The following is a 15925-nucleotide window of genomic DNA, read 5'->3' as shown; positions in this document are numbered from 1 at the left end:
CAAGAACTTCATATGTTGGTGGATTAGATCTCTACTAGGCTAATTAGCATTGAGTCAAAATGCCTGTCATTATATGGTTAGGTGGAGTGAAACCTGTCTACGGTAAATATAAGCATATACATTGGTGATTTCTAGAAGGGAATTTTGTGGAATGCATCTTTCAAAAATGAGGCCGCCGCCTGCAGCACGAAAGCTTCTAAAGGTCAGGTCTGCTCTTGCTTGTCATGAACGCACGTTCACTTAAGCAGAGGAACAACACAAGCAAGTATCTAATGTTGTTAAATTAATGTTTACTGCATTATTTCAGTATCATGTGTACCATGTTGGTGTTTAGTGTTTGTGTAAATGACACTGTGCATCTTCTATATGTATATATATATTAGTATTTCCCTTCTCAGCTTGTGGAAGAGCTGTTTGTGATGAGCTTCGATTCATCATGTAACTTTCTCATCACCACCTGTTTTTGGTGGTTATCAGTATTACAATGGTTCAAAACAGATATTAGTACTTCAATATGTTGGTTTATTAACATTACATCAGTTAATGAAATACGTTTTTTTTATTGTGAATTTAAGTTAAGTCTGTAAAACCTAAAATACTGCTACCATATTTTTAACGGTGAAATTCTGGCAACCACAGCTGCCGGTATTTTACCGTAAATGTCAGATTTTTTTTTTACAGTGAAAATAAAAGTCAAAGACTGATATGTGTATATAAATATGGCATTTTATTGTCATAAAAAGCAAAGACATATTTAAATGGGCACAGAACATACAGCTAAATTAAAAAAGGCAAAAAAAATTGCCTACTTAGTATTGCCGACTCCCTTTTTAAACTCTAAACAGCTTCAATACAAACTAACAGAGTCACTAAAAGTTCCACGACTTTCCATGCTTTTGGCAATTACCTTCGAGAACTTTGAGAAATTATGTCAAGTTACACTGGTGATGCTTGCATTCTTGAGGACATTTTATAAGTTATAGAAAAATACACCAAAGGGTGCATACTCTTCTACCTTTGTGGTAGTTCTGCTTAACAAATGTCAGTTACGGCACACGGTGCCAACACATTCAACATACACGGTACTGCGAATCGTGCAGAACCACAAATAATAACACTTGAAACACACAAAAATATGTTTTTCCACAAATAAATCTGAGAATTTTCCATTCCATTATCAAATATGATTGCATATTTTGTAAAAAAAACAATGGAACAAAACTGATATTATACTCTTGAAAACCACAGCAAGATGGAAAATGCACTGTTGGTTAATACAACCAATAGTGAATTCACCATAGTTAGAGGTCAAATAACAATATTAAAAATTCAACAGAAATAAAATCTTCTGAATGGCTTGAATTGAGTCCATTTCATCACAAAAATTTAACATCTACTAAACTATAACTGTATTTTTTTTAAATGGTGTAGACATTAATATGTCTATTTTCAAATCTTATTACAAAATGTGTCCTGATTAGGAATGCAAATTTTTTTGATAGTCAAGTCATTTTCCTGGCCTTGCTAAAAGCAAAACACTGTATGACTTGACAAAATCAGCCAATCAGAACATAAAATCTGATGTGAAGCGGAACAGTGGACTAATAAGATTCTACTGTGGGCGGAGCTACACCACTGACTTGACACACACAGCCAATCAGAATATATCTGACGTATAGCAGGACTGTAGACCAATGAGATTCACTGTAGTTGGAGCTACACTGCATTATGTGACAGACTCCAACGAAAATTATTTTAGTTTTCTCGCTAAAAGAAAAACGCTGCATGACAAATACAGTCAATCGGAACATTTCTGATATGAAGTGGGACTGTGGACCAATGAGATTTCACTGTGGGCGGGGCTACACCACATTACATGACAGTCTCCAACAAAATAGTCATTTTTCTGTCCTCATTAAAAAGCAAAACGCTGCACAACCAAAAAAGCGGGATTGTAGACCAATGAGATTTCACTGTGGGCGGAGCTACACTGAATTACACCACAAACTCCAGTGAAATCACTTCTTGTGGTTGCAGTTGAGAACTTATTTTAACACCTTTGGTGCCAGAATCTTTGTCTTGTCATCTAGTCCTTCAACACAGATAAATTAAAAAGTCCCATCCTGAGACTGAAGGGTCAAAATCTCTGCAGCCAGTCTTTGTGGGTCCAGGAGATATGGGAACATGTCCATGGCTCTGTCCACCAAACGTGCGTTGAAAATTGCAAGTAATTTCTTCCTCACCTGCTCCCGTTCAGACCACTGAGGATTGTGATTGGAGGGCGACCAGTGTCCATGTCCTCTCTCTGGCTGCATGGCATTGTGGGACGCTGGAGGATAGCCACCATAATGTTCAGACCAGTAGCCCTGTTGGGGAGGAGGCCCTCTGCTGTGTGGAAATGAATACTGGGACATGTTAACAGGTGGGTAAACTGGACCTCCTCCATAGGAGTGATACCGGGGTTGAGTGTAACCCGGGTTTGTTGAGCTGGGCAGGCCCATGCTATGGTGCTGACCGGCTCCACCGGTGCTGAGGGATTGGTAGGAACAGCAACTGCAGGGTTGGCTATTGGCCGGAACGTAGCGATGCCGCCCACTGTTGGATGGTTTGGACTTCCTGTGGTCGCAGTAGTGATCACAATGGGAAACTTCAGGAGAACGGCATTCGTAGGAACCCAAGCCAGAATCCAAACGCTCCTGAGATCCATTGGGAAAGGATTCTAGACTTGTTGGCGAATGCCGACGTTCTTTATTCAAAGGAAACTTCCTTTGAGTTGGCTGGGGGGCTGCTTTGATGACAAGGACATTTTCACTGGCGTAATTCTTCTTAAGAGATCCAGCATCCAGGGAGAGTTTCTGTTCCTTTACTTCCTCCAGAGGTGGACTCTGACTGGAAACTGGCTGAGGTTTGTGCGGTGTGGATGAAATTTTGGCTTTGTCTCGGAGCTCATCGGCCAGGGCACGCTGGGATTGCTTGGTTCGCTCCGGATGATGGAACTTGCACTTGATTCCATAAGTGCACTTCTTTCCTGTATTGAAAACAGGAGATTTTCATTCTTGTTCACATAATACATGCTATCCTTGTGTGGTCAGGAAAGACATGGTATATACTACCATTCAAAAGTTTGGGTGTCAATCAAAAGTGACAATAAAGACATTTATAATGTTACAAAAGAGTAATTTTTCAAATAAATGCTGCATTTAACATTGATAATAATATGAAATGTTTCTTGAGGAGCAAATCAGCATTATTAGAGTGATTTCTGAAGTATCATGTGACACTGAAGACTGAGGTAATAGTTGCTGAAAATTCAGCTTTGCATTACAGGAATAAATTACATGTCAAAACATATTAACAAAGAAAACAGTCTTACCGACCCAAAACTTTTGAACAGCAGTGTATATTGTTTATTAATTCCTTGTATCTGGTTTATACTTTTTATATGGGCCATGGCAAATAAAAATGTCCAGCCACTCCCTGATAATTACACCAACATGTGACTGCAAGACCGCATGAACTCACTAGTAAAAGTACAATGTCAATCATTCATGAAAGTTGGGGGGAAAAAATGTGATTCTTACCATAAGGACAGGGCTGTTTCTTAGGTATACGTGGAGTTTTCCTCAGAAAGTTGTCTAGGGTGGGTCCATGTCTTCCCAAAGGGTCATCTGGAGGCATAAACCTACACAAACGCATTGTGAATTTAATCAAATTGGGCTATCAAACAACTTGACCTATGCTGCGAAGACCAAAATGCAATGGCACTTACTTGTCATTGACGAACGAATACATCAGAAGCCTCTCCTCTATAAAACGCTTCCACTCAGGACGTTCTCCTTGCAGATCTCGGTAAGTGTCATTGGAAACAATGATGCCGTCAGATTCGTATGCCAGCTTTACGATAAAACGGTCATCATAGCAAACCACTCGTTTTCCTGCCACCCTTCTGGATGGTGTGAATACCAAGAGCTTCCTCCGCTCTAATTCACGCAGAATGTGCTGATCTGAGAAAAACATTCATGAAATGTGTAAACTGTTGGCATTTTACAATTGTTGCTTTAATTTGTAAATTATTAAAAACCTGTACAATAATTAAATTGACATATTTAGTCACTTAACACTTAAATGTATGTTTGCACTTGTAGAATTAAATGCCTAGTGACTAGTTTTTCATACAAATTTTACCTTGATTAAAAATTCAATATGTAATATGCTAAAACAAAACATTGAGCTATGCAATGGCTAAAGATGTCTGTGGATAAATATCTGTTTTTTTAGTGCAAACATTGGACAGATTGAAAAACTAGAGATTTATGTTCATGATATGGAAATAAAACAAGCAATGTACTCACATTTTCAAGCACTTTTTGCAATATCAATTTAAATGTTTTTTGTCTGCCACAATTATGTAATGTCCTTAAATGTATTTTCTAAGCAAATATTGATAGACATGCGATTAATAGCGTTAACACGCAATTAATTTGACATTACCATTGATTGACAGATCTTGTTAGAACACAGTGTCTATTTTGTTGAAACTAAACAAGGTCTTCTTGGTATTCAGTTACCCTTTGTACCAGCTGGAACAAACAGCCCAAGGTAAAAAAAAAAGATTCTTGGCATTTTAATTTGCTTGTGATTTTCTTTGGACCAGTGCCCATTTACACATAGACAGTTTATTTCAGGGGAAGCAGGAATTCAAACATACTTACACATGTTTGCATAGTTAAATGTCAACTGTTAAGACAGATCAACATCACAACTATTTTTTGGATGCACAGAATTATAACTAACCACAGGGTTGCCCTCTAGCTAGGTCAAACTTAGGAGAGTTTGGCAAACAACGCAATTTAAACAGGCTGGTAACATCTTACCCGGCAAAATGATGCCGTCAGATTCGTATGCCAGCTTTACGATAAAACGGTCATCATAGCAAACCACTCGTTTTCCTGCCACCCTTCTGGATGGTGTGAATACCAAGAGCTTCCTCCGCTCTAATTCACGCAGAATGTGCTGATCTGAGAAAAACATTCATGAAATGTGTAAACTGTTGGCATTTTACAATTGTTGCTTTAATTTGTAAATTATTAAAAACCTGTACAATAATTAAATTGACATATTTAGTCACTTAACACTTAAATGTATGTTTGCACTTGTAGAATTAAATGCCTAGTGACTAGTTTTTCATACAAATTTTACCTTGATTAAAAATTCAATATGTAATATGCTAAAACAAAACATTGAGCTATGCAATGGCTAAAGATGTCTGTGGATAAATATCTGTTTTTTTAGTGCAAACATTGGACAGATTGAAAAACTAGAGATTTATGTTCATGATATGGAAATAAAACAAGCAATGTACTCACATTTTCAAGCACTTTTTGCAATATCAATTTAAATGTTTTTTGTCTGCCACAATTATGTAATGTCCTTAAATGTATTTTCTAAGCAAATATTGATAGACATGCGATTAATAGCGTTAACACGCAATTAATTTGACATTACCATTGATTGACAGATCTTGTTAGAACACAGTGTCTATTTTGTTGAAACTAAACAAGGTCTTCTTGGTATTCAGTTACCCTTTGTACCAGCTGGAACAAACAGCCCAAGGTAAAAAAAAAAGATTCTTGGCATTTTAATTTGCTTGTGATTTTCTTTGGACCAGTGCCCATTTACACATAGACAGTTTATTTCAGGGGAAGCAGGAATTCAAACATACTTACACATGTTTGCATAGTTAAATGTCAACTGTTAAGACAGATCAACATCACAACTATTTTTTGGATGCACAGAATTATAACTAACCACAGGGTTGCCAGGTCAAACTTAGGAGGGTTTGGCAAACAACGCAATTTAAACAGGCTGGTAACATCTTACCCGGCAAAAGCAGCGGTTGTATTATTCCACTGTGGCCTTCTTTATGTTATAAGGAAGTTACGAAGGTTTTAAAAACCCCAGGTACTTGCCAATATATCTTATGACATACTTCATTCAAACAGCTACACAAATAAAATCAATGCGGGGTTTTCCCATACTTCCAGTTCTATTATTTGAGACCTGAGGTTGAAGACCAGACATAAAAACCAGAACTGTATTTCCTGTATTCCAAGTGTAATTTAGTTGAACATTCATACATCATTTGCTCGAGTGGCTTCCAATATAACAGGTCTGCAGGTCTCTTTTTAGCCATTTTGTTGCTAAGAGGAAACAGACCTTGCTTACGGGAATGTGAGTCCCTCTGGAAAGCAGGAATTGGTTCTGACACACGGTGCATTCCCTGTTCCTCACCTGTAATAGGCACATCAGGTCGTGGCTGTTCTTTTCTCCAGGAAGGCACAAACACTGTGATGTCAACGTGACCCCGCTCCAGGAAGAAGTTCACCGCCAACTGAATTCCCAGACAGGAAAAAACATCCTTGTTCCCGTGACTACAAAACAGAAAAAGTCCATTTTACTTGTACATTTTAATTAGTTTGGAATTTGCATAAGGAAATTGTATTGCATGAGAAGACATTAATTTAGCAGACGCTTTTGTTCAAATAAGGAACATCATATTAACCTTGTTTAAGTATTTTATTTTTGAAAATATTTTTCTCTCTTCAGGGTTGCTGGAAACAGTGGCTGCATTAAGATATCAGGTTATTTCCTGTTAAAAATATTTAAGATAATTATAATGAAAGTTGTTATCCTCACAGGTGTTATCCTTAGGCACAGGTGACAATGGGCAGTAATACACATTCCAGTGTTTGTTTGTTTGTTTGTTTGTTTGTGTTTAATGCCATTCCAGCTTCTGTGGCTATTTTCATGGCGAGAATTATTATGGCTGAATTAGATCATGTTTTCACATTCCAGTGAAATCACAAAATAAAATCCAGCACCATTACTGATATATATTTATCTACTGACAAACAGAATATTTTTTATTTAAAAGGCATAAAAAGGCATACAAGATTTGTTTAACCCTCATGTTGTGTTCATTTTGACCTTTGAATGTCAATTATAACAGGGTATAAAAAATGCTTATGAATTACTTGTTATGCTATATTACTGCTAAGTATTGGATTCAATCTTTTTATCAACAGGTTTTCTTTCAATAAGCAGTTTTTGTATTCCTTTTTGGAACTAACTGATCGTAGGCCTCATTTAACTGAGCTTATGCACATTTGTTTTTGAGTGAAGATTGCCAAAATCTTAACCAAATAATATATTTTACTCAAAAACTGAGGTGTATAACCTCAGACCAATGAGGCCTATGATCAAGTTGACAAAGATTGAATCCAAGATGTGGTGATAAATTAGCATAATGACAGATTTACAAAGATTTTTTAACAGCCTGGTCATTTTTGACAGGGAACACCAAATCAGGTAAAGGATTTCAGCACCGCAAAAGAGTTTAAAAAAATCTATTTAATTGTATGAACAAGTCAATTTGAAATCAAATCCAAGCCAGGATCTTTTAATAGTGCCTGGAATAAACAGAATTGGGTGAGTGAAAACTGTCTGTTCTATGAGGTAATTAAAAACATCTAATTTATAGGAACAAAAACAGCAAAGGTGGGCAGAGTTATCCAATCAGACGCTGTGTTGCAATGCTGTCGGGCCTGTTCTGTTACACAGCGTTCTTTTCACAGACATTCTCCTTCAGGATAGTAAGAGAGGGAAGGGAGGGGACGGCAAACGACACTGATTTGCATATAAGATTATTTGCATACTGGAGTGATGACAGATACAGGAGCTTGCAGGGGCAAATCTGGACTCTACTTGCAAATGCAGGTGAGATACAAAGGGAGGGTTTTTAAAAGATCATTCAACACATAGACGCTGTGTAAGTAAAAGTAAAAAAGTTGAGTGTTAAAATACTTTCCAGTCTGTACAATGAATAGCAAATAACGTTCATCCATTTTTAGTGGATTAACACGAAAACCAGATATTCAGTCAAGTTGTACACCTTTACATAAACACAAATCCACCTGTTTTCAGAGGGGAAAAAATAAGGAAATGGACCTGATTTGCACATTAACTTGAAATGTATGAGGAAATACTGGGTTTTATCACCTCTCAACTATGACAAAATTACTGAAGGCTGAAGGTAAAAGGTTTACATTTTGGCAAAGCTGTTCCTTAAAAATAGAAAGTCTCAATTTTAAAACTCCATTCATCTATTTTACAGTAAACAAACACGCTTAACCATAACATAATGAATATTCCTTGATTGTTTTTTCATCATAATTATTTGCAACTCTTAACTACATAACTACAACCAACTGTAATTAAGCCAAAAACATTTTTTCATTACTCCAAAACATTAGCCCAACACAGCAACATAATGCTCAGCCATTTTTAATGTTCCGTTTGTTGATGCTAATGGCACAAATTTGCCATTTCAGCTTTAATATATTCTAAAAAAAAAAAAAAAAAGTCTTATTAAATGGAAGTGCAAGATTTTTTTTATGTTTTCGAAAGATGTCTCATGCTCACCAAACCTGCATTTTATTTGAATAAACATACAGTAAAAATTGTCATTTTTGTGAAATATTCTTGCAGTTTAAATGAACAGTTTTTTATACATTTTCAAACATAATTTATTCATGTGATATCAAAGCTGACTTTTCAGCAGCATAAGAGACTTCTTTCAAAAACATTAAATACTAATTATTCCAAATTTAAAGTTTGTTCAGTTTTACTTTAACAAAAATCTTGTGCTATCTTGTGATTTTTAAAATTTAAATGTCCTGTTAAACATCTGACCTAAAGAAAAAGGTCAACATCAACATAACATCACCTTTAAATTTACTGTAAACAATTTCAATAGCAAAGTGGTAGAAGAGAGACTTAAATGTCACTGTAAAACACTTCTTAAAAAATCTTATCGCATGCCATGTTTACAGTAAGCTTACCTCATGGCTACATTAGACCCATCAATGACTATTGGTCTGAGTGCGTCCTCATCCTCTACCAGCTCTTCTGGAGCGCTTGACACTGCTGGAGCATTATGACAGTGATTTTGGGCACTTCGGACTTTACTGGAAGCATCCCCACGTGAAACCAGCACCGGGGAGGCTGTAGGTTCCTCTCTCTCCTCTGACTCCCCAGCAGCCTGTATCAGCTCACCCAAAACCCTGTTGGTGTCTGCATTGAGGCCGAGTTTCAGGAAAGCGGCACGGACCTGCGTTTGGGAAAACCCCAGCTTGAGGAACAGGTCGAGCTGGGCCTGAAACTCAGAGCCCAGCTCTGAGGATTCATCTGGAGTCGGGCTGGACTGGGCCGGGTCCATTCTAATGCTGCTGGAAACGGGAGAGCTGTACAAAGATGTGGGTGCCGTTACCCATGTGTTGGTGGTGTTTACGTCAGAGCTGTGGGATCCTATGCTGGAAGACCAAAAGGAATCCAAGTACAATTGTAACGTGGGGATGGTGCTGATTTCAGCACTCATCTCTTCATCCAGAAAAACCTCTTTACCAGTCACACCTGTTTAGAGAATGTGTAATAATAAATATGATAAAGCATTCATAGCTAATTAAATATTTATTTATAGCCTCAGATAACAATACAACATATCTAATTATCTAAATATCACATGACAATGAATTTACCTGATGTGACAATCTGGTAAATATTTCAAACATTTCTGAATTTAATTATGAATTTTAAACCAATTAAATTGACTATAACTACTATCCAATAGATATTTTTTCAATAAACAATATTTTATTAAAATATATTCAATCTATACAAATAAATAACTTACACACAAAAGAGTCTGCATATATATTAAAACTTATAAAATCAGTCATTCTTGAGAAGTGGGACAAAACAGGGTGCAAAATTGAAAAAAATAAAACCTTGTACTCAAACAAATGAAACTACATTTATGTATCTTATATGTACTAAGCTACCGAGCTATGCTTTGATACAACCTCCCAACTTTTCTCCTTTTTAACAAAATGTGCTTTTTTTAGTTTGGACTGTGTAATATAATTTCAGCTTTATCTTTAACAGCATTCAAGATGTTTTTAACATTTCAAAACACATTCTCGTGTTAGCAGACATATTACACTTTCACATGTGACCAACAATTCCACAACAAATATAAAATATCATAATGAAATATCATCAAAATATTCAACTGACGGAAGTGACGAAAACCTGAATTTGTAGTCATTTTAACTATCAAATACATTGAATCAGTCAATTACTGTATTAAAACAAACAGCGAGTATGTTATTGTTTATAAAGCTTTTATTCAAGAGTCACATTGAAGTATTTTGATATATCACTGGAACACAAAATCTTATGGTGGTGACATCTGACGGTGTTGACAAATTTGGCATTTCTTTCACAAAACCAATGGAGTTCAAGATGGTGTTGACATATCATGGCTGTGACACAGGAAATATTAACATTAGGATTTAAAATATTCTAAAACGTAGCAGAGCCTGTCTGACACTGATGTACTCTGCAGAGGTGAACTGTGGCAAGGGGGTCCTTTAGAGTGACCGCTGCCCCTGATATTCCCAGATTTTATTACATTTTATTGAATGTCTGACGGTGCTGACAAAAAGTGGGGACGCAGCTTTAAAATCTTATTAAACATGCATGTGTCATTAAAAAACAACCTTGCTTTGATAGGAGATATTATTAAGTGTTGCTTTAGATAAAACAAGCTCTTTTTCATCATTAAAACATTTTTTTTATCCATTTTATTGCATATGATTGATTGAACCCTTCTCTGTGGACACACTGTTTTAGACGTACACTCTTAAAAATAAAGGTGCTTCACGATGCCATAGAAGAACCTTTTTGTCTAAATGGTTCCATAAAGAACCTTTAACATCTGAAGAACCTTTCTGTTTCACAAAAGCTTCTTTGTGGCGAAAGAAGGTTCTTCAGATTACAAAAAGGTAAGAAAGAGATGGTTCTTTAAAGATCCTTTGACTGAGTGGTTCTTTGTGGAACCAAAAATGGTTCTTCTATGGCATCGCTTGAAGAACCTTTTGAAGCACCTTTATTTTTAAGAGTGTAGTGAGAGGACATTAAGAAACATAGATTTGGTATAATAATGAGAAAATGTAATTGAAGGTGATAATGGTGTTAAATACATTCTATTATGTATCCCTCATGACATTTAATTTTTTTTATTTTTAAACCTCATAGCAGTTACCCTTGCTTGACCTGTTTTGTCCCATGTCTCAAGAATGACTGAAATATATAAATTCTTTAAAAAACAGAAACATAATGAATACGTACTAAATCGCTACCATCTATAAACAAACAAGCTATAATGACTCCAAGTCTGTTAGTGCACAGGAAATGTAATTTGCATACGTGAAACTTTAGACTTCACTGCCTAACTTTAAAATGAGCAGGTTTCATAACTCATTTCGTCTTTTAAAATGATGAAATACTGACAGTTACACCAGCGACATCACATTACACAACAGCTCCCGCATTCCAGCACATGGACGCCAGCTGTCCGCTTACTTTACCTCACCACTTTGTTTACCAATATTTCAAAAATTCATTTCCACATAAAATCACAACAGAAGTAGATATGAAACAGTTTACTATAACTTTACTATATAAATGTCTATGTCGGCTGTTAAAAACGTCAATATACCGAAGCTATCACTTAGTGTACTTGTATACAAATATATAACGTTAAGCTGGAAAAGTTACAAACAACATAAAAGTTAAACATACCTTTACTTGATCCGTTCTCTTTGTGTTTCGAGCTGCTGCCTTCTTGTAATAAAGTTAATAAGTTCGCAAGTTTCGTTCCTGTTGAACCCAGAGCAGCAAAATACCGGAGAGAGCATCGGCACACCTTTAAATCACAAACTCAAAACCAGGAAGTAGCTCATTCCCGCACGGGCTGACGTCACGGAGGCCTTCCTTCGGTTGACTTCTCTTCTTCCTCTATTAAGAATAATAACGATACAAAAGACTTAGTTTTTTTAAAGGCAAAAGCTATCTAAAAATAATTCAATATAAAATAAGAAGTTGTAATATTTGTAAACATGTTAGCGTTTTTATTTCTTTTTACGTTTAGTCATTTAGCAGACGCTTTTATCCAAAGCGACTTACAAATAAGAAAAAGTAATTAAAACTAAAAGCGAAAACTCTATAAATACTATATATATATATATATATATACACATTTAATAAAATAAAATAAATAAAATAAAAATGACAAATGCATACAACAACATTTCAAAACTAAACATTTAAATGAAAAAAATAAATAAATAAAATAATAATAATACAATTCAGATCTCATCTTTTTTAAATAAATAGAATAGAACAGGACAGGACAGGACAGGACAGGACAGGACAGGACAGAACAGAATAGAATGCAGGACTTAAACAAAATGACGGTGAATAAACCATTTCGATTTTGGGGTGAAATATCACTTTAAGTTCATTTTCAATCCTAGTCACTCAAGTCATAATTATGATAGATAGATAGATAGATAGATAGATAGATCTTCTTAAGATATTTTTGAAATGAAAAAAAAAATAATAATAATCTCATCTTTTTTACTTAGGTAAATAAATTAATTAATTAATTAATAGAACAGAATAGAAAGCAGTACTTAAAATGAAGGTGAATAAACCATTTAGATTTTGAGGTGAACTATCCCTTTAAGTACATTTTCAATCGTAGTCAGAATAATGCTAAATAAATAAATACATAAATCAAGAGTGACAGCGTGAATAAACTGCTCCATGGATATTCAGAATTATGAGAAACACTTACAGGTGTCATTGTGTAAAATCCTTGTTGAGGTCTGTAGATCTGGAGCAGTTAGGATCATCGGGACTAGTGAGTGGGTGATCGGGACGGGAGCCGTACTGATCTCCATGACTGACTTGCGGTATGTAGCCTAGTCTGACTGTAAAAGCTCCTGTGTTTGACAAGAAACATGGGGATATCAGTTTTTCAAATACAAATTCATATTAAAATGTAAGAATAATCACGTTTTGTACACGGTATTTGCTTCTATACTGGCTCATCTACTCAAAAACGGCTGCATGAGACTCTCGGCTCGCTCTGACACACCAGTTGCGATCAGTAAGTGCCGACAGTTGTCTGATATCAGACTGTGAAGCTGTTGGCTGTGGCACAGAATCTCCAAGCCAGATCTGGCTGCTGATTGGATGACACTGCACTAATATAGTCCGACACCCCTATTTTTTTAGAAAATGAATCGTTGGATGAAACACGGACGACAACTCAAAGTTATCAGTCGAGAACACATTCATCTGTTTACTGAGCAGGACACACGATCTTGTGGACAGTTCACGTATATACATGTGGGAATTAGAATTTTGAGTTTTCCTCCTTAATTTAAGTATGATTTAACACAGTAACATGAAACAGCATCGAATATGACAAACAAAGGGCCTATCTTAAGTTAAAAGGTTTTCACATTTTAACATATTACAGAACAGTATAGCATCTATATTTAAAGATAAAGGACGCTGAGGTAAATTGAGAGATTGTGAGAGAAATGCTGCTTTTACACTCAGAACTTGTATAATACTGTAAAATATCAATGGAAAAGTCTGCTTTAATTAAAAAAAACAACAACTATATTTTTTCTCAAATATTTTGTGCGTAATGTCAATCTTCTGCTTCTATTGAAACAAGTTGTGACAAAACACTTGAATTTGTTCAGTACTGTAAAATATCCATTGAAAATCTAGTTTATAAAAAGAAAAATTAGATTTGTGTGTAATGTCCTTCTTGTGCTTCTATTGTGACAAGTTATGTGGGGAAAAAACAAGGAACTCCACTAGAAATTCACTAATTAAGAATAAAAAAAAAGTAATAAAAAGTCAAGGTCTGAAAAAAAACTAAACTATTTATGCACATTTTTGCTTAGCTTAGCAACAAGCTAAAATCAAACTCTACTGGAATCAACTGTGACATAATTCATTGCAATGAACTCAGGGAAAGAAATGAATCCGCGATGGTGGATGAGTCGAGAGAAATGCTAATTATGCTTCTAATGTGTGAAAATGATCAAATAATTAAAAATGGACTGTTTTACTCAATTTTAGAGTGCAGCAGTGTGTACATATTGTGCTTGTTTTGTATGAAAAGAACAAAAGGTATGAGTATAATAATGATTCTAACATAACACTAAGCCAAACACCAAAAAACTACAGCCACACACACATACATATACAGTACATGTACATATATATAAATATATATATATATTATTTCATTCCATTTTGTATGTTGAAGTACTAAAATAACTCAAATTAAATAAAACTAAAACTTAATAAAAAACCTACATTCTAAAAAATGCTGGGTTGTTTCAACCCTATGTTGGGTCAAATATGGACTAACCCATCTGTTGGGTTAAAAAGCCCATTTAAAAATGTAACCAAAATTTGACCCAACATTGGGTTGAAACAACCCAGCATTTTTTTAGAGTGTATATAGACATAATAAAAAAAAACCTAATAAAATTACAACATTACTACAACTGTAACTAAAACTAAAATAGATAACTAATACAACGCAAACTACATTTGTTTATCAGTAGTCCTAAAAAAATAACACTGAGCCAAACACACATGCTAAAAACCAATAACTTACTTACACATAGTAAGAAATGGTTATAAAAACTGAAACAGAAACAAGTAGTAGGAAAGAGGAGAAATAAAAAAGCGATACTTATTCATCTTATTTCTAAAACAATATTTGTCTTTAGTCATAAGCTGCATATGTAAATTGTAAAAGAATGCTGTTGATACTACAGTACTTGTTTTTCCTTCTTAACGCGTTTAAAAATAAAAGTTTCCATTAGAATCAAGTGTTTTACACATCATATGAGAACCGATGTCATATGGGAACATTAAGTTCCACTTTTATTTCCTAGAAAACACAGCACCCATAAGTCAATACATGATCTAAAGAAACTATAGCCTAATGAAACATCCAAAACTATTTTAATCTATTTAAATTATAGTTCTTTATAAGAAGATAAAGGTATTTGATTAACTTGCGAAGAATCGACAAAGTATGTATAGGCTAGTCTGCAACTTAACATTTTATTATTTTTAATATGTGTGTGTGATACTGTTGAATTCGTAAAATCATAATAATAACAATAACAACATTAACTTATTTATATATTTATTGCTTTTAAACAATACAAGAAATTGTTCTAAGAATTATTTTCTTCAATTAAACTGAAACAGGCAAAACGTTATTGAGCAAACATTGATTCACATGTTCTACATTTGTCAGTTTCACTTCCCCTTTCTATATACAGCATAAGACAGTGAGAAGTGAGGGCGTAATCTAGGTGCTTTTTTAAATTCTCACTATTACGCCGGGTTATTAGTTCCTCACCAACAGCCACATATTTTCACACTATCACATTTAGTTGATGTTATCTTGGGATCAAGAAACGCAAATGTCAAGAGAACAACAATTACAGAATCATGAACATTTTGGTGTGTTAAATGTCATTTCTTTTGTGGTTTGCAAAAAAGGGAAACCCCTAAATGAACACAGACTCAGACCACAGTTAGTTGCATAGATTGCGACTAGTCTCCTCTCACCTGTCTTCTTTTTTCAGTCTTTTTGTACTTGACATGCAAATAATGAATGATGATGTATTGTATGTATATTTGTTTTGACTGACAGGATGTGTTTGAGTGCTGCTTATACATATGTTGTAGTTCATAGAGATAAAAAAAAACTAGAACTGTTCAATATTTAAGTGGTAATTGTTTATTCTATAAAGAGACTCCACTAATAATGTTTAAAGTAAAGGAGATAGTTGGGGTCTTGCGTGACCTTTGTGGCAATTTATCGTAATAATCGTTTTTCAGAGATGTTGGCCACCTTGGGCATAATGTTCCTCTCCTGTGGATTGAGATTCTTCTTGTGATGAAGTTT

The 15925-nt window shown here is 35.0% G+C and overlaps 1 protein-coding gene across 1 annotated transcript; it reads right to left on the bottom strand.

Annotated features, from left to right (window-relative positions):
* Nucleotides 1-740: 740 nt before the first annotated feature.
* On the bottom strand, nucleotides 741-11815 carry LOC107551774 (ribonuclease ZC3H12A-like). Its single transcript, XM_016233498.1, has 6 exons — nucleotides 11704-11815; nucleotides 8901-9471; nucleotides 6292-6431; nucleotides 3770-4004; nucleotides 3582-3682; nucleotides 741-3028 (listed from the first exon to the last, which is right to left on the bottom strand). Exons 2-6 carry the CDS (start codon nucleotides 9434-9436, stop codon nucleotides 2109-2111), a joined length of 1932 nt encoding a protein of 643 aa, XP_016088984.1. The 5' UTR covers nucleotides 9437-9471; nucleotides 11704-11815; the 3' UTR covers nucleotides 741-2108.
* Nucleotides 11816-15925: the final 4110 nt, after the last annotated feature.

Source organism: Sinocyclocheilus grahami, unplaced genomic scaffold (assembly GCF_001515645.1).
Source record: "Sinocyclocheilus grahami isolate Dianchi unplaced genomic scaffold, SAMN03320097.WGS_v1.1 scaffold432.1, whole genome shotgun sequence".
Lineage (NCBI taxonomy): Eukaryota > Metazoa > Chordata > Actinopteri > Cypriniformes > Cyprinidae > Sinocyclocheilus > Sinocyclocheilus grahami.
Note: the sequence above shows the minus strand (reverse complement) of the source record. Positions and strands in the feature narration are given on the sequence as shown.

Bases quoted from the DNA above. Each gene is read 5' to 3' on its own strand.
- LOC107551774 (XM_016233498.1), bottom strand. From the start codon at position 9,436: ATGAGTGCTGAAATCAGCACCATCCCCACGTTACAATTGTACTTGGAT. The intron at 4,005-6,291 runs GTGAGGAACAGG...TGTTTTTCTCAG, and splicing joins ACCTGATGTGCCTATTACAG to ATCAGCACATTCTGCGTGAA. The intron at 3,029-3,581 runs GTAAGAATCACA...TTTTCAATACAG, and splicing joins GAAACAGCCCTGTCCTTATG to GAAAGAAGTGCACTTATGGA.